At 42.4% G+C, this 18,693-nt stretch overlaps 2 protein-coding genes across 5 annotated transcripts; both read right to left on the bottom strand.

Moving 5' to 3' along the window:
* Nucleotides 1-1,278: 1,278 nt before the first annotated feature.
* Nucleotides 1,279-10,040, bottom strand: LOC133954966 (putative adenosylhomocysteinase 3). 4 transcript variants are annotated; one of them, XM_062389579.1, is made up of 17 exons: nt 9,763-10,040; nt 5,817-5,928; nt 5,223-5,360; nt 4,999-5,099; nt 4,666-4,768; nt 4,477-4,571; nt 4,135-4,241; nt 3,942-4,058; nt 3,803-3,866; nt 3,607-3,695; nt 3,415-3,485; nt 3,220-3,314; nt 3,015-3,113; nt 2,317-2,385; nt 2,135-2,213; nt 1,900-2,020; nt 1,279-1,816 (listed from the first exon to the last, which is right to left on the bottom strand). In XM_062389579.1, exons 1-17 carry the CDS (start codon nt 10,027-10,029, stop codon nt 1,810-1,812), a joined length of 1,734 nt encoding a protein of 577 aa, XP_062245563.1. In that variant the 5' UTR covers nt 10,030-10,040; the 3' UTR covers nt 1,279-1,809. The 4 variants fall into 4 exon arrangements, with proteins under 4 accessions (XP_062245563.1, XP_062245566.1, XP_062245567.1 ...); XM_062389582.1 differs by lacking the exon at nt 9,763-10,040 and adding an exon at nt 8,622-8,727 and having other exon boundaries at nt 1,283-1,816; XM_062389583.1 differs by lacking the exon at nt 9,763-10,040 and adding an exon at nt 8,581-8,651 and having other exon boundaries at nt 1,287-1,816.
* Nucleotides 10,041-11,978: 1,938 nt separating this feature from the next.
* On the bottom strand, nt 11,979-18,637 carry LOC133954972 (muscarinic acetylcholine receptor M2-like). The gene is made up of 4 exons (XM_062389592.1): nt 18,565-18,637; nt 14,038-14,277; nt 12,958-13,818; nt 11,979-12,861 (listed from the first exon to the last, which is right to left on the bottom strand). Exons 2-4 carry the CDS (start codon nt 14,206-14,208, stop codon nt 12,550-12,552), a joined length of 1,344 nt encoding a protein of 447 aa, XP_062245576.1. The 5' UTR covers nt 14,209-14,277; nt 18,565-18,637; the 3' UTR covers nt 11,979-12,549.
* Between the last annotated feature and the right edge of the window lie 56 nt (nt 18,638-18,693).

The raw sequence follows: 18,693 nt of genomic DNA, 5'->3' as shown, positions 1-18,693 counted from the left end.
TCATCTACTTCTTGCGCTTAGTTCAAAGTGTAAACCATTAGCCGAAGTGGCCAAGTTGGTAAAGCGCTCGTCTCTTAACAGAGGGACCTATGTTCGAATCCCACTCTTTCCCATTTTCAAGCTGGCAATATGTTGAACTCTTAATATTGGCAGGACTTCTCCTATTGATTGCAAAATATCTTACACTATGTTAATTTAAATTAATTAAATATAAAAACAGGAAAAAGTTTAATTAAAAAAGAAAAAAAAAAAAAAAAAAAAAAAAAAAGCTGCGCAGGATCTGCGCAATGGGCTTCTGCGTAGAATGTGCGCAGTTTTTTTGTTTTTTTCCCCCTGAAAAAAATGAACTGAACTTTGAACTAGTTCATGAGAGTTGTGAGCTTGCACAACACTGCTGTGATGTGTGTTGACCTCGTCACATCATGGAGACTTGTCTTGAATTTTCTTAACCCCAGTAACATAAACCATTGCATTTAATGTTGAAGACATGTTTAAGTTTAGGATGAAGTTAAGTTGAGGTCAAGTTTAGGTTTAGGTTAGACAAGTAAGGTTAAGGTCTCCAAGAAATATGAATGTGTGTGTGTGTGTGGGGGGGGGGGGTGTCTGTGTGTGTGTGTGTGTGTGTGTGTGTGTGTGTGCGTAAACATGTAAGTGTGTTAGATGCTCATATAAGGAAAGTAGCATTGAAATTATGACCATTGTTATTATCGATCAAATAAATGAATGCTCCTACGCCCCCTGGCGGGCAAAACAGTCTCCCATAATTGCTGGACCACCGAGCCATTTATCATTATTTAGAGTTTGACTAAAACAATCTGTATTTTATAGAAGCACATTTCTGCTTCTGTCATGACATTATTTAAATCCTGTAAATCATTACAATGAAAAACCTTCTCAATATGTATTTTAAAAGTCACCTGACACTCTGCTCTTTGCATTCTGTATCCTTTTGATTGAGATTAATGTGACTTGCTTTGTTTACAAACACATACAATTAAGTTCAATACAACCACTTTAAGTGTGTCATATACAGGAGAGATGCTCAGTGCATGGCCACACTGTGGACAACAGGCATCAGATCATGTATCATTAATAAATATAAAGAGATTACAGTTTTTAAAATAAATTAGATACGTTTTTGATAATAATAAGATTGTCATAATTAAGTTTTGTCCGTAAAATGGCCCACAGGATCTTTATTGTTTTCATCACAGTGGTGGAATTGGGCTTCCATAATATTTAAAAGGTTTGAACTTGAGACCAAACAAAGAAAAATACTGTATAGACTGTTACACATTTAAACATTTTCTGAAACACAATTTACTTTATTGATTTATTAGAATTATGAGACAGAAACACAAAGAGAGGCTTTAAAAGAGCAAAACTAAAAATCCTAGGGCATGTGATCATTAAACTATTACTAGGGTTAGGGTTAATACTATTTTATAGTGTGTTAGTGTGTTTATGTGTTCTTTTCTCAGTAATAAGCTGTGTTGGTTAAATATATGTTACTGATCCTGCTCCAGTCAATGAGTGTCATTATCTACGATTCGAGGTGAAGATAATAAAAAATTCAGCTCTTCGTGTTTCTCTTTGCATTTTGTTAACTGTATTCTGGATTTACTGTCTAACTAGGAGCAGTTAACACAAAACAGATGCAACCACACATTCACCACATAAAAACAAGTGACGTCATCGTGAAAGCGAACGTCAGACAGGAGGGGGCGCCAGTGCTCTTCCAACAGGACTTGGAGTAACATGAAAATCCACAAGAGCTTGACTGAAGAGCTTGTCCTTCAGCTTCACAAGTTAATACCTGTTTAAACATGTATATAAATATTATTCTTATCAAATACAAAAAAGCCAACGTGTGCATTTTTTGAGTGTTCACGTCCTCACCTGTAGTAGTTTGGTTTGAAGGGTCCTTGCTTGCTGATGCCCAGGTACTTGGCCTGATCCTCATTCAGCTCTGTGAGGTGAGCCTCAAATGTCGGCAGGTGAAGACTGGCCACGTACTCATCTGAAAATCACATAAGGATACACTTCATGATGTTTAAGTCCACTCCACCTTCTGCCTGAATACACCAGGAGCACTGTAGCGGTGTGTGTTTCAGTGTACGAGCAGAGGACTTGCCGATCTTCTTGGGCATCAGGTAGACGTCCTGTTTGTATCGTCCCTCTGGAGCGTTGTACAGCTCTATGAGAGCCAGCGCCTGAAACAAAGTCCCTGGTGACTTCTGACTCACGTGGAGAAGAGTGAAGAGATCCCTGTGTTCATTTATTAAGTTAATCCATAAAGAAGCTGTTTTATCGTACCTGAGTTGTAGCAGTGATGGAGAGGACAAAGGACGGCACAGTGGAGCAGCTCAGATTCAGCAAACGGCCCTGAGAGGAATGATTCAAAACTGAAAATAACAGAATGTGACAGAACCCATCGATCATAACCTCACAGATTGTGTATTGAAGAAAGATAAACTTTATCAAGAGGGGCATTCAGAGTCATGTTAATGAAACAAAAAAAAGATCCTGTTTGTTTTCCAGATGTTGGTCAGATCACACAAGACCTGATCTGTCCAGTAGATTAAGAATAATCCTATCAGACAAACAAACAAGCAGATAAAAACATAGCAGAGGTAAAAATGTTCAGGGAAATCTGTTCTTGCTGCTCGACTCATCAGCACAGAGCCCTTCAATGACAGAGGGCAGTGATATGGGAAACACCATGTGAGGGTCAGACACAATTTTCACACAGTTGTCAAGAAGGCCCCTGCAGTACTAATACTTTAAAATAAAGTTTTGATAAAGAAGACCTAAAAAGACTATGGAATTCACAGACTATGGAGTACCCAATGTAGTTGAGATCTATTTTAGCTGTATAATAAACAGGAGAGCCAGTTAATTAGAGCAGCGTCTTGAGCCCCTTCAGGATGTATATATTTCACAGTAAATGTGGTTCTGTGTATTATTCCCTCAGTAGAGTTGTGTGATAATTACAGCAGTAACAGTATCATCACCTCAGCCAGCAGGACAATTCTCTTCCCATCTGGCCAGATCACGTGGTCCACCTGAGGCCTCACACGCTCCCACCTCAGATCCGCAGCCTGTAAACTCACCTGGGAGAGGAAGGTTTCACACACACACACACGACCATGTCAACATATAAAAATCTACACACACATATAAAACACACACAGGATCCCACTCAATCAGTGTTCTCACCACATCTATCTCAGTGTTGGAGTGACCCATGTTGCAGACGATGCAGCCGTTCTTCATTCTGTCCAGATGTTCCCTCCCCACCACTTTCTTGTTCCCTGCAGAGAAGTATAGATTAAATAAAGCCTCTTGAAAATAGAATTTAATGTGATGTATTCTATTGATATTCTCGTTAAGAGTACTGTTTGTAGAAGTCACCGGTGCAGGTGATGATCACGTCCACCTGTCTGACCACCTCACTCAGTTTAATCACTCTGAAGCCGTCCATGCTGAGGGGGGGGGGGATTAGAGAATGGGTTTTATTTAGCAGATTTCCAGATGTTTGGCTACAGTGTGCGACAGAGGGAAACACTTCACATCTGTGCTGATAAAAGCTTCCTCCACTCATACCAGGCCTGAAGGGCACAGATGGGATCCACCTCTGTGACGTATAGGACAGCACCCAGTGCCCTGAGGGCGGCGCAGCAGCCTTTACCAACCTACGAGGAGAGAGAAGAAGAAAGAAGAGATAGGTGCTCAAATTTAAAATAAATAATTTCTCTTTTTTTCCTAAAGACTGGAGTTACCCTGAAGCAGTTGTACTGACCTCACCGTATCCACACACCACCACCTGCTTTCCTCCAAACATGACGTCAGTGGTTCTCTTCAACCTGAGGGAAGAGTTCACCAGTCAGATCCCTGCCCCAGTGTTTGTACCAGTGAAGCATCACAACATGAGTCCTCACCCGTCCAGTATGGACTCCTTGCAGCAGTACAGGTTGTCAAACTTCTGCTTGGTCACTGAGTCGTTCACATTGATGGCCGGGATGCACAGTCTGCCGGCCTTGGACAGCTGGTACAACCTGAGACAATTGCAGACACACGTGTGAGCTGGAGAATTACGTGCGGGAAAAGACCGGAACATTTTGGGAAACTCACCGATAAACTCCAGTAACACTTTCCTCCACAATGCCTTTGACCTTCTTGAACAGACTCGGGTACTTCTTATAGATCCAGTGGGTCAAGTCGCCTCCATCGTCCAGAATCTGACAAGGACAAAGACGGATAAACTCTGCAACTGCCCAGTCTTTGTAGCTGTTAAACACAAAACTGAATAAGTATATTTCAAATCGATAGGTTTGCTTTGTAGTGATTTGAAAATATTTATTTTTGCAAAGCCATAAAGGGAATGAACACTTTTTTTGTTAAAAAAAATGTAATAAGTGAACTGTGTCAAAGAGCTGCACAGTTTCTGTTTGGTGCCCTTCCCACTCACAGTACCATGTTTGGCTGCCAGGTCTCTGCAACGACACATTGGTCAATACACCACCAGAAGTCGTCCTCTGACTCTCCTCTCCACGCAAACACGGAGGTGCCTGAGAGGTTAACAAGAGGCAAAGAGAGTTGTGATGAGAAGGAAAAGAGAAAGAGAAGAAAACAGAGTAGCAGCAGGTAAACATCTGTTTGTACCTCCTTCAGCCAGAGCAGCAGCAGTAGCGTTGTGAGTGGAGAAGATGTTACAGGCCGCCCAGCGACACTGAGCCCCCAACGCACTCAGAGTCTCAATCAGCACCTGTAAGACACCGGCTCATATGTTCAACTTCTACTAGTCCTCCTGTACTCCTGTAAATTATGATAAAATAATCATAATAATAATCATACTGGTTTAATTTAAATAGCACCTTTGAAAGCAGGGCCTACAAAGTCTTGTGACCGACAAAAGGCATTTACGCTGACCATGTATAAGCAGTAAATACAATGTGTTTGTGTGTGTGTGTCTGTGTGTGTGTGTGTTGCACTGACCGCCGTCTGTGCCGTGATGTGTGTGCAGCCCACAACCTTGGCTCCGGCCAGAGGTTTCTCTCCACCTGCTCTTTTCCTCAGGACCATCAGTGCTGGCATTTCTAAATGCCACAGACACAGTCAGCACAGACATCTTGAACCGTCTTATAAAATGATAAATAGTTTTGTATTTATGACATTTTAATTATCTTTCTCACATAAATAGGGGGATTGTGTGTTTTCACCTTGTTGTGCGATCTCTATCTCTCTGCGTCCAGACTCAGCCTGCTTGATGTTTTTGATGCAGAAGTCTGAAAAGCCTTTGGAAGTCTTCTGAACTTTGCCTTTGGGAGTTGACTCATCCTCGGAGCTGTCGCTGCACACTGCACCACAGAAATTAGACATTGTGCACAAAAATCATCAGCTGATGCACAAGTTTGTAGCAATGCAGCTTGTTGGAAAGCTTGTAATTGATTCTGTTTGTGTTGTTTCGATGACCTGTTTGGTATCAGACTCCAACCAGGTGAGTCTTTCCTTTGAGCCTTTTGGAAATGAGCCTTTTGCACAAACCCTGGCAGTGACTGACATGTTTGAAAAAGGCTCACTGAGCCGATTAGCACCAAATTAAAGAGACGTCATTCTTCAGAGGACCTTTCCTTTTAATTAAGATTTAGCTGAGGGAGAAAGCAGGGAGTCTAATCCTCAAGGCCAGTGGTTCTCGTGCTGCTTGGATCAGAACCAGCTCAGTTTATGTATCAAAGACATGTGATTAGAATTAAGTGTGTGTGAGGGTGTGTGTGTGTGTGTGAGTGTGTGGGTGTGTCTGCATGTTTCCATACCTGAGTTGTGGCTGTCTGTAGACGACTTTGAGATGGAGTGAGACAGAGAGCGATGACCTGTCTTGGTTGGACGCTTGTTGAAATCCTCCTCCTGGTCACTGAACTGTATTTGCTGTGGAGACGCATAAAAAAGAGAGACACAAACACACAGAACAAACAGGATGAGGAAGAGGCCATCAGCTGATGTTCCACTGCAGGTCACAACACAATGATGCAGACACACTTGCACAGAAGCCCCTCACATCACAGCAGCTTTTCTATTAACCCCACTTATTCTCGTGAACCTCCTCCTCGTGTCCCGACTCCTCGCTGAGCGTGTTGCTGTCTCACCGTCCAGTGTGGATGTGTGAAGGCTGCGCTGCTGCCACACGGATCCCACTTGGCCATGTTGGCTCCCTGGCTGCCAAGTCCAACTCTGCTGCCTGAGCCTGAGCTGTCTGGCTCCAATGAGGGGGGCATGGCATGCACCCCCCCCCCCCCCAGACACACCCCCACACTGACCCCACCCACCAAAAGTACACGTGTGCATGAGGTGTTCGAAGATTTACTGTATATAGAACTATACTCCTACACACATACTCATGGATGAGGGGAGTCATTTAGTTAAAGGGATCCTCCACCACTTTAACATGTAAAGATGAGATGAGGTACAGGGAGGAGAAACCTGCTGGTGAAGACTGGTGTGTGGCTCTGGAGGAATCATGGTGAGAACATCAGGGTTGTTGTGGCATCAGCTCTGAGACAAGTTTACAAACTGGCCATGTGGTTGGAAAGATGTGGGAACTGGGTCGAATGAAAGATGCTGTTGAATTGCATTCTGGGAAACGTAGGATCCAGTTTGAGTTTAAAAGTCAGCCAATGTCTTAGCTGCACAGTTTTTAACCATTTTGGTCAAGTGCCCCAACTTTATGTGAGAGTAATGTTAAATTACTGGAATAAACTTCAACGGGGTCTAATGAGTAGTGATCAGAGTTGGGAGGATGGTACTTTTAAAATGTATTTAAATACAGATTACTGAATACCTGCCATTTTATGTAAGGTTTCTGTTAGATAACTCCTGGTACATTTGAAATACTTTGGATTAGTTCCACATTTTCTTTTATTATCATTGCATGTAATAGTGTGATGAATGTGGTATTAACTTCTGACCCTGGACTGACCCTGATTATGATGTTTAATCAAGCATAAAGGATGATGACTCCATTTTATCTAGACCCTTTTCATTTTCCACAGCATTACGTTGCAGTTAAAACACTGAAGTTGCCGAGCAACTAATCCTCAAACATCAGAAAAGGCTGTTTAATACCTCGCCTATTTTTTCTACAGCTTTAAATGGGTGAAGAGAGAATTCTATAAATCTGTGATGCTGCACATTGCGAGGAGGTTACTCGCACTACAATAGGCTGTAGTTCTCAAATTATTGTTTATACATTCCAAGACATTTAGGAGATAAGATGTTAAAAGTTAAGAAGGTACACATCTTGCAAGTTTGTTTAAAGATTGGTCTCGACAATTTGTTTGTTTGGTCAACCTGCTATTGCTAAACAGAATAGCTAACTACACAACTACCCACTTTTTTTTATATTTGTAGACATTTAAACTATAATCTATTGATTTTATAATGTGGCTGTATTCTGATTAGCATCTATTTAAGATGTTAGAGTAACTAAATATGTTCCTTTGATTTAGCGTTGCAAATGTGTGAAGCTAAGATTAAGTGACCTGGAAACATTGTAATGATAAAGAGGTGACGCTGAATTAAAACTCGAAGACAGTATCAAGTCAATTATTGGAGGTTCATCCCATCAGCCCAAATTACTGATATTTCCAGGTATTTCAGAAATATTTCTTGCAGCCAACTCTTATTCATTCATGTGACGTTCATTACAGATCTCAAACTGAGCCTTCAAGTCCTCGTTAGCAACAATTAAACCTGAGACCTGTGGACGTCTGAAAGGAGGATTTCTGTGGCGCAGCTTTCTGCTTCCCTCTGACTTTCTGTCATTAGATCCCAGAGGTCACTCAAGGTGACACAGAGAGCTCAAGCTGAGGTCATCAAGTTACAAAGACCGGAAAAAATCACCTCCCCCCTTGAATCCCAACCTGCTTCACTGAGGTTGGGTGACAATTGTTTCAGGTTGATTTAATCTATATTCAACAATATTTTAGAAAGACTGTTAAAACAACTTTTGAGTAATGATCACTTGAATACACACTTACAGAAGCAGGCTCTTACTCAAGCAGCCGCTTAATGTTTAACACAAAAAGTCATTAAGCTGTGACTTGGAGCAGAGTCAAAGTTAACTTAAAGGTCACAGAACTGACAGTTTGAATTCAAGGCTGGCTACTGTGAAAGTACAATGAAAAGACAATCATTATTTTGTGGTTGTGAAAACAGACTTAATAATAATTACGGGCTTTTAACTTTCCTCTCCCGCATTGTTCTGCTTTTCTATTACAAGAAAACTCACAGAAGTATAAGTGAATGAAAAAAACTGTAATTATTTTGTGGTTGTGAAAACAGATTCTTCAGAGATCAATTGTCCATTGATTTACTGTTTCAAGCACAAATAAAGACTGAGGCTGTTCCCTTTCGTTTTCCACATTACTCTGCTTCTCTATAACAAGAAAACTCAAGGTTGTAGTAGTCTAAAAAAACAAACATAAAGGGCAGTTTTTTGGTTTTTATATACAAGTATTTCCACTAACACAGCCTGTACCTGAATGTCAGACTTGCTGCCCTTCAAAATAATACTCCAATTACCTTTTCTTTTGAAAGTTCCTCTAAAATCAAAGCAGTGCTACCTTGATACAGATGGGCTGCACTGCATCCTGGTCCTTGGCTTTAGTTATGTTCACTAGACTGTACACTTTCTTCATGCTGGCAGGCGGCTCCCACACTGACCCTCTGAAAACCCTTCAGTGCTGCGAGCTGATGCCGTTGAACTGATTACACAGTAACACAGAGTGACGCTCTATGCCACGCCCGTGCCCCACAGGCCCAGGTGACAGGTGGAGAGAGGACAGAGACAAGGGCGGGGAAGTGAATGGAGTCTTTGTGAGGCAAAGGATGAGAGAGTTCAGTGAACGGATGAATGTGGATATATGCTCAGTAAAGTGCACTCTGCTCTCAGGCTATATAGGCAGCACATGTATGGCCATACATTCACTTTGTGAATGAGACAGAAAGGAGAAGGCAGCTCCATGTTAGAAGAAACAGGAAAGTGGAAACAAAACAGAAGCCTTACAGTCGAACAGTCAGTCGAACAGTCAATCATCTTCGGTTTCTGCTTATAAATCAGACAATATTATTTGCTGTTTTCTCTTTGCTAAATGATCCAGCAGCTCTGCAGTGTTACTCTTAAAGGGACATGCCCGGTTCAGACCCACCTCTCCACCTCCGCCCTCTTGTCCAAATATGGTATGAGAACCACAGAGTCAGAAAAGGGCTGGCAAACAACGATTCACACAGATTAACCTCCAGTCTCTATCAATCTATGGACTGTGGGAGGAAGCACCAAGAGAAAACCTACGCTGACATGGGAAGAACATGTTAACTTCACACAGGAAAAACCCAAATGAGCTGGGCTTCGAACTGGCAACCTTTTGCACCGCTGTTCCACCATGTCTGTACCTGTTTTAAAGACTGCCCGATTACTGTGCCATTACATTCCAATAGTCAGACTCAAAGAGTTCATTATCAGTATAAAATTTCACATAACCCCAGTTAAAATATTAAAAAAAGCATCATACAACTTTTTTTCTACATGTACAGCTGTACTCCTCCAGATCTGCAACCAGAGTTTGATGTGAAAATCTGTGTCTTTGTGTCAAACATTGGCGGGGGCCTTTCCATAGCAGCTCAAATCATTAACAGTCTGAGCATATGCAGATCCACGCTGCCTGTGGGGTCAGACTCATGAAGTTTATCAGTGTCCCTGCTCACCATGTCAGTCTTCAGAGCTTCAGTAACCAGCTCTCCCGCCCCAGAGGCCTCATCTCCGTCTCTGTCCTGACCCTGTGGAGACCTCCTGCTCTCTGCCGCCTTCAGCATCTGCAGCAGGTTGGGGCCACATTTCCCTGCCTGATCTGTGGAGCCAGGAGCACCCCCGTCTTCCATCTCTCCATTCAGTCCAGCTCTTAGTTCAGGATAATCCTGAGTTAGATGCAGGTCCTCTGAGGGGGGTCCTGTGTGGTCCTGTTCCTCTGCCATGTCTCCTCTGGCTGCCAGTGTTGCAGTGAGAGTCCTGCTCGTATGATTGTGACAGTAAAGCAGGTCATAGCTCAGCCGTATGCTGCCCACATGCATGTGGTGTTTTGACTCCAAACAGCAGCAGTTCTTGGGTTACTTTGACTAAATGTAAAGTAGATAATTAGTCATGGATGCAGTGTGTACACGGTAAACACTGAAGTGAGCAGGGCTTTTTGACATGGATCATTATGTTGCCTGGAAATGCAAGAATGTGATTCCTGAGTGCGACTGAAGTGGGATCGATGTAGACGTGGACGAGGGCCCTCGTACAGTCTCTGGTGTTGAGGGTGTCTCCAGTTTATGCAAATAAAAAATACTCAATATATTCAGAACCAAGGAGACGCTCCTTGTTTTTCCGTTGTCTTTGATAACATCTGATAACAAAGACACACAACAAGCAAAGGGTTACAGCATAAACAAACACACACGTGTTTACATTAAACTCCAGCATCAATAGTGGCCTTGTGGTCACAGGCCACCTGCTTGATGAGTCTGATGATAAAAGACAAGTGTGTCAGACAAAATGGCAAATATGCAGAAATAAACCACATCTACTCAAAGAGACTTCTTGTGTTTATTAGGATTGAATGTTGAAGTTTAACATGTTGAAAGTTGGCAATAAATAACGCAGAGATCTTGGTTAAAAAACAATCATACTTCTGTAGACTTCTGACATTTGGTTTGGATCTTGATAGTGATCCAGATGTACCTGATCTCAATACATGTTTACACAATATGGTGATAGGTGGCCACCAGTCATTGTTTCTCTACTGTGTTGCAGTTGTGGGTAAAAGAAAGATAACTTTGTACCAACTGTGTCGGCTGCCCTTATAGAACCTGCATTTGTTGTTTTTTTTGATTAATTTGATTTTTGTGCTGGAATGTTTTCTATTCTATTCATCGTCACAAATATTTAATAAATGTGGCACCAGTGCAAACAGCACATGGTTAAAAGTGTTCAGATCTCCACCAGTGAGCCCTCAGGTTTGGAAGTGTCAACAGGAACATGCTCTTTTTTTCCAGTAGAGGGCGCAAAACTTCCACTCAGAGGTGTTTTCCCACAGTTGAGACAGAGAAACCTTCTGTCCATTCTTGTGTCTGTGGTCAGACTGTGGGAGGAATTCAGTTTACTTCCCTTTGTTCTGTTTCTGTGTCTGATGGGAAGCAGGAGGTTTTCTGACACCCAGTCCAGAGGGTGGAGCAGTGGGAGAGGGACACTGTGTCCTGTCCTGTTCTCTCTCTCTCTCTCTAGCCAAATTCTCGTTTCCAATCAGTGAAGGAATTTCAGTCTGTGGTGTTAAAAGACGACGGGTATAAACCTATCTCCCTGGGTGGCTGGAGAGATTTTCACTATAGGACCCTTTGTTGATTTTAGAACTTTACAGGATTTTGCATGATTGCTTGTCAGCAATTCAATTTAGATATCCTTCACTTTATTGAAGCTATTGTGTCCCTGTCAGGATCCTGTATGAGAGTTTCCTAGCAATCTGATTGGTCTTTGGGCTGCTTTGATCCGAGCATCTGAATTTAACCTTGGGAGCAGATCAGGTGCAGAACACGAGTTGCCATGGTGAAGAAGTCAACCACCATCTGAAACCTGAAAACTTTTAAATCCCAGGTTTAAACCTGAAATGACATCACTAACCTCATCCTACTTTATAGTACCTGCTGCTAACAGAAAAACATGCTAATATGGCCGTCTCTTTAATATGTGTTCTTATTCAAAAGTCATCAGGTTCTTTTACAACCAAACTCTGCTGTCGTGTAAAGTAATGAAACCTCAATCAGGCCCTGAGCATTTATTCTTCCCACCAATATGTTTAATCCAGAGCACATTATATAAAGTTTATGACAAAAAAACGGATGCTTTATTAAATGTTTTATCATGACGTCTTTTATTTACAGGAAACAAAACATATAACATTTCAAGACAGAAGGAATTATCTGGACAAATCTCACATTTAGGCTCATTTCACTACAACATGGATTAATTACAGATGTCATGAGCATAATATGACTTGGTACATTTATTTAAAGAGGAGACATGCACGAACACACACACACACGCACACACACACACCCCCCCCACACACACACACACTTTCTCTCGTCTTGGGTCAAGCAGGTTTTTTTCAGTATCACAGCTCAGTGTCACTTTTTGCAACAACATGTCATCAACACAGTGTATTTTTCATATTTCTATGTTTCTTCCTTTTACAGTAGACTTACACTTGTATCACATTAACTACACTTTTAATGCTGAGGTAAAAACAGGTTGCATATCAAACAACATACTGCTCAAGCTCGTGTTGGAGGGATCCTGTCAAACAAGTCATTAGAATTTTAAGTATGATTTTGATTTTCAAGTGAACAGTGAGAACACACCTACTCCGTATTTCAGCAGCGTGCTCTCTCCAATATTGGTGTCATCTCACAATCACATATTGACTCCATCACACACGTGAGTCCGTGTTTTAACGCTCATCGTGCTCCACGTATTTTCTTGTACTGGCACAGAAGCAGGTGCTTGAATGTATTTTTGAAGGTGGCGTTGCAGAGGGCGTAGCAGGCTGGGTTGATGGTGCTGTTTATGTAGCAGAGCCAGTAGCCGATGGTCCACAGTGAGTTTGGGATGCAGATGGTGCAGAAGGTGTTGATCAGGACCATCACGTTGTACGGTGTCCACGTGACAACAAATGCGACCAGGATGGCCATGATGGTGCGAGTCACCTTTTTCTCCCTGGATGAAATGCCCTTCCTCTTCCACTTTGCCACAGCGCTCTGCTTTGTTACCTGGAAAATTTGATTAAAAGAAGAAAAACTTTATTTTATGTAGTTTTACAAACTTGTATTGTAAACGTTTTGTGGTTTTAGCAAACAATCATTTACCTTAACCAGTGTCCTTGTGACCAGACTTTGCCTGTCCACCCCTGAGTTCTGCGGGGATGGAGTTTGATTTGTCTTTTTCCCACCGTTTGATCCTGTCTGTGCTGGCACAGGTATAGCAACCATATCTTTAGATGTAGAAGCTTGGACGCCTTCAGAGTCCGTCTGGTCACTCGTCTCTTTCTTAGAGGCACCACCTCCGTTCTGCTGCTTCAACATTTCTTTCTCCTTCCCACCTCCAGCCTCCTCCTGAGGCTCCCTTGTCTCCACGCAGTTGCTCTGGGTCTCACATGTGTCCACCGGGCTTTGAGAGTGGCCTTCCCCCAAACTGGTCCCCGAGGTCTTCCTGCTGTTCCTCCTCACTCGGCTGCGGCTGGCCTTGGAGATGCGCCAGTATAGGTAGATCATGATGGCCACTGGCAGGTAAAAAGCTGCTATGGCCGTCCCGAAGGTAACCGCCGGGTTGGAGAAGAACTGGATGTAGCACTCACCAGGCAGCACGGTTCTCCCCCCCACGATGAACTGCCAGAACAAGATGGCCGGAGCCCAGAGGATGAAGGAAAGCACCCAGGCAGCGGCGATCATCAGGCCCGCCATCTTTGTGCTGCGGTGTGCCGGGTAGCTGAGCGGTTTGGTGACACAGAAGTAACGGTCAAAGCTAATGATGAGCAGGTTCATGACCGAGGCGTTGCTGACGACGTAATCAACAGCCAGCCACAGGTCGCAGACCACAGCTCCTAAAGGCCAGTAGCCAATCACAATGTAGACGGTGTAGAGGTTCATGGAGCAGACACCGATAATGAGGTCTGCACAGGCCAGGCTGAACAGGAAGTAGTTGTTGACGGTCTGCAGGTTCCTGTTTACCTTCAGAGAAACAATAAGGAGGCGGCGGTCAGATGTTTATCTTTTTTTGTAAAACGTAAATTATGTTTTCTCTTTTCTATTAGATTACAACTCTTCGAAGGGGTGCACACACTGAAAGTCATATCTCCTAATCTGTCTATGCTTTTTCAGGTGTTCAGAGACAGATGCTGCAGATACACACTCGTTAATCACGAATGATCAAAATGAGAAAAGTCAAACCTTTATGGAGAGCATGACCAGGATGTTTCCAATGACGGTGATCAGACTCAGAGTTCCGGCCACCAGGACGATGAGCACTATCTCCACAGCCGTGTACTGACTCCCAGAGAAGAGGCTGCTGTTATCGAAGCTGCTGATGTTGCTGACGTGGGATGAATTCACGGTCTCCATTTTGTTTCCTGTTGGTTGTCCTTCTCACAGATGCTTCAGGCGCGGGTCACATCTGTACGACACCTGGTACTGAGAAACACAATGAAAGAATGAGCTTCTATACAACTATTTTTGATACTTCTGACTTTGTGCCAGTGTGTGGTTTTATCCAGCCACTCAGTCCCAGATGCTAAATCATGCGTAACTGAGCGTGTACACAGCCGGCAGGTGATGGCGTGGTTTTGAGCTTGCAGCTTGGCTCAGGTGTGAAGGATGAACAGGTGTTTAAATATGAACAGCACACACTCATATCAGGAACAACAAGCTGAGGCTGGTTTAGAGTTTAACTGTCAATCCGCAGAGTGGGTGTTGTCTTATATATCTGCAAATCAGCTACAAGAGTGTCATTTCATTTTAGATATGATGCTTCTTGTATAAACTGTATTTAAAAAAATTTCCAACCGACTTATATAAGGTCAGAAACGTCCCTTTTTTTATTATTAATGGACCTGAAAGCCTTAACTCTGATCCAATCTGACCAGACAGGGCCACCTATACCTCAACTGATTTCATTTTCCATTTGGCCTCTAAAGTCACTTAATGCCCTTTGAGAGTATCTCATTTGTTCCTGAGAGCCAATTCAAAAATGTCAAGTTGTTGTTTTGGTCCTGCACGCATAAACACAAGTCATTTCCTAAAAACCTCTCTGCTCCTGGATATGAAAAAGGTGCTGCCAAGAGTTGCACATTTAGATTTTCATTTGGAAAGCTACTGAATGTTCATGTGTGTCTTGCATGTGTTTATTTGTGTTTGTCTCTGAAACCACTGTTTTAGTGTCAAACCAGGACAAATTCTCGATGTCTAAATAAATTGTTATGTGCAGAATAATTTGTGCTTTGTGATCGACCTGCTCTGTGAGTTCTGACAGATTTCCTCTGGGGCCACCCACGCTAACAATCCTGCCCCTATGTCGCAGTTAGGTGCTTTGGATAAAAGCATCTGCTAAACAATGTATCACATGCAAATGTCCTTTTGTATTCGTAATGGGTTGTGTTTTTAAAATGGCTCCAGTCAGTCAAACTGACTGCAAAACACCACAATTAAGGCAAAGTATCATTCCAGTTAGCATTATGTTAAAAAGGAAAATGTACACAGCATAACCAATGTGATTAACTGATGAATTCTGATCAGAAAATCAATGTAAAGACACTTAGATGAGACCACGAGGGTTGTTACACACGGCTGATACCCTGTAAGTGACTCCATTAGACTGCATGATAACAGCGCACTGTACCTGAGATGTTTCCTTCCTGCTTTTACAGATAGACCAAACTTCATTACAGCATCTCTACCAGTATCACTATCATCATGGAACCATTCTGGGGCTTCTGTGTCACAAATGAGATAGAGCTCGAGCGTGTGCATGACCCGACCTTGACAGCTCGTGGTTCATATGTGTTTGGGTCATGAGGACGTTTTGCGCTTACGGTGAAATTGGATGACTTAATATTGTGGCAAATGTAAGAAATCGGAATTATAATTTAAAGTGCACATGCATTTATTAAGTGAATTGGACAACAATCTGTTCACATGACCAGATCGAGTCGATTCAAAAGGTGGCGCTATGAATGGGCCATGTAGCAGTGATGGTTAATACAGGGTAAATCTAGGGAATCAGAAAAGGTAGAAATATTATTGTTAAAAAAGTTATGTAAATGGGTGAAGAACTAGGCCAATAGTACTTTTTCTGTCAATGAATTTTGTATTTATAAAAGAACATCATCCTTGTAAGGTGCTGTAAACTGCCAAAAGCGGTTTGCTGCTGAGAGTGGGTGGGGGTAATGGCTGTTTGGGAAGAGCCTCAGTCGTCATTATGTTTATGAGACGTGAGGTTGTAATATGTCATGTCTGAGCAGCGCTGCCTCCTCAGGGCAGAATAGACGCTAGTGCAGTGACTCATTAGCAGGAAGTAAAAATTGAGCAGGGAACGCCTGACCAGGGCACAGCCATGTAGCGCAACACAAGGGTTAGCGTCAAGTGAAGGAAGGAAGTTTACTGAACTCACAACTTCTGCTAGATTAGTAAAAACCTGCAGTTAATGCTAACGTTGGTACAGCAGGAAAAGAGAAAGGTGAGGTCACGTGGCCTCGGTAGCCTGTACTTGGTGCTAACGGTTCAAGCTAGCACAAGACTCCCCCTCGGTCAGAGCTGTTAACTTTCAAGTGGCATTGTGGGTAATGTAGGAACTAGGTAGTGTGGAATTGTGTCCTGCTCTACTGCATCTGATATGTCAAGTATTTGGTATAAGCAGCAGTTAGATAAATGTTTAATAAAAAATGTTGCAACATTTGTATAGGCAACGTAAAATATAAATACTAAAGAGGAGGTACCAGTACGTTACAACTCTATTTGAATACAACATTTAAGTAAATCCCTCCTATATGACGATGCTGCTTTGAAGTCCTATTTGTTAAATGTGTTTTTAAGAGGCTGTCTATACAGTGAGGTTAATATCAATAATGTAATCAATAATTTGCCAAGTAAAGTTGCAGAACACTTTCTTGGGGTCCCGATGATTAATGGCCCCCCCTCAGCGACTGGGAGGTTAATTTGATTTGATGTATAGGTGTCTTTTGCCCGGGACCCAAAATCCCTAGAAACGCCCCTGCACATTCTGTAACTTACTGTCTAATAAGCCTGTGTAAAGATGTTTATATGTTATGTAATGGCTGTAGAGAGATATCAGGGGATCACTACCTGCTCCCGAGCCCACCTCCACCTCTCCCCTCAGCTCACACTAACAGGACCTGGACCTCCCTTGCTGTTGTTCAGAGCGACTGGAGAGAGTCACAGGGGCCAGCAGCATTTCTTTGACAGGCACAGAGGCAGAGTAATTAGATCCAACAGATGCCGCCTGTGTATTAGCTGTACCGGTAATACGCTGCTCGTGCTGCAGTTCTCTTCTGGCAGCAGGAGCTCAGCTTTAAAAACTCTCTGCTCTCTTTGGGGCTTGTTTGCAGGGACAGAGAGCAGCTGTGGAAACACATATATGAGAGCCGACATTTCACAGTTTCATCAGAATACGGATTTAACGACCACAAGGATCAAAGTGATGACTTTTTTCATTGTGTCATTGCGAAAGGATTTGATCTCGTAAATGTATTTTATTATTTGCTCGGTCTTTTCAGGACAAACACGTCTGTGGCTGGAAATCTCTTCATTTGAGATGTTTGCACTGACGTGACTTCAACCAACAACTGCAAATTATGTAAAGGTACAAAGATAGAAATTACCATAAAGCACATACACTAAGTCTGAGCCATTGTTCGACGGTATTTGATTTATAAAAGCAACATTCGACGGATTGGAATTTGCTTTTTCATGGCAGTATTTTGCAGCAAATGTCCTGATATTGTTGCCCTGGTTACTGTAAGTGGGTTCCCTGTGATTCCAAGAGGAGTGGGAAATTTCACATCAACCCGAGCTCTGGCCTCACACAGCAGTGTAACAGAGAAACAAAAAAACACTGAACGTACTGCAGGGGAAGTAGAAAAGCTTGAATAATAAATGGAAAATAGACCATAAAATAAAATATAACTGAAATGTGGAACTACAGAGGAGATATCTCAGACAGGAGGGAAAAGATGAAAATTATCAAGTGAAAAAAGGGAAACTATAGTGCCAGCAGAAGAAGTCCATCTCAGGGGACGTGAGTGGGAGAGAGTTAATGAGCAAAGATTAACAAACCTAACTTCATTTCTTCTCGTAGGCCTCCACAGTTTTCAGGGAGGAGCCGTCTGTTTGAAATCTAATTTACTTTTTAAACGCTAACACAGTGTGGGCAGGGGGGGATTCCTCGGGAGCAGGGAGACTCTGGAATCCAGAGTCAGGATCTGCTGCTGCACAGGGGCTGAAACCTTTCAGCTTTGAACAGAAATGAAGATAAAACCTTTCTGCAGCAAACTCGGGGGAATAATACAAAGCCATTTCTACTGTACAACAAACAGAAAGTCACTAAATTGATTTATCACATTATATTCCTGTAATCCTCCTTTTTTGTGTGACAATGACCCCAGTTTTGCAATGAGTGTAGATTATTTCCAAAGATTATCATTATTTGACTTTTTTAATTTACAGTAGCAGAAAGATTATATGGATACACATGGGATTTGTTTGAGATTCAAAATGTAGCAAATTCACTTTCCAACCTACATATCTGGTAAAACATATATTTGCTCACCTATAGAGTTGGTCAATACAATTTTATAATTTGTATCGAGATTTGGAATTGAAATCTCTTGAGAGTCAGGTTAACTTTGGAGGATTTTTCTCACCTGCAGCAGTTTGGTAGAAATCCAGAGGGAAACGTCGTTTTACCTCGTCTGTGGGGAACGACGCTGTCGAGCTGTGTTGGTTTTGTCCATGTTCCTGTCACTTCTGTCGACACACTGAAGCAGAGAGTGGAGCAGAAAGTAACCTGACGTTGATGTCGCTCCTCCTCTGACA

The sequence above is a fragment of the Platichthys flesus genome, chromosome 6 (genome assembly GCF_949316205.1).
Source record: "Platichthys flesus chromosome 6, fPlaFle2.1, whole genome shotgun sequence".
NCBI lineage: Eukaryota > Metazoa > Chordata > Actinopteri > Pleuronectiformes > Pleuronectidae > Platichthys > Platichthys flesus.
This window is presented reverse-complemented; position numbering and strand designations above follow the sequence as displayed.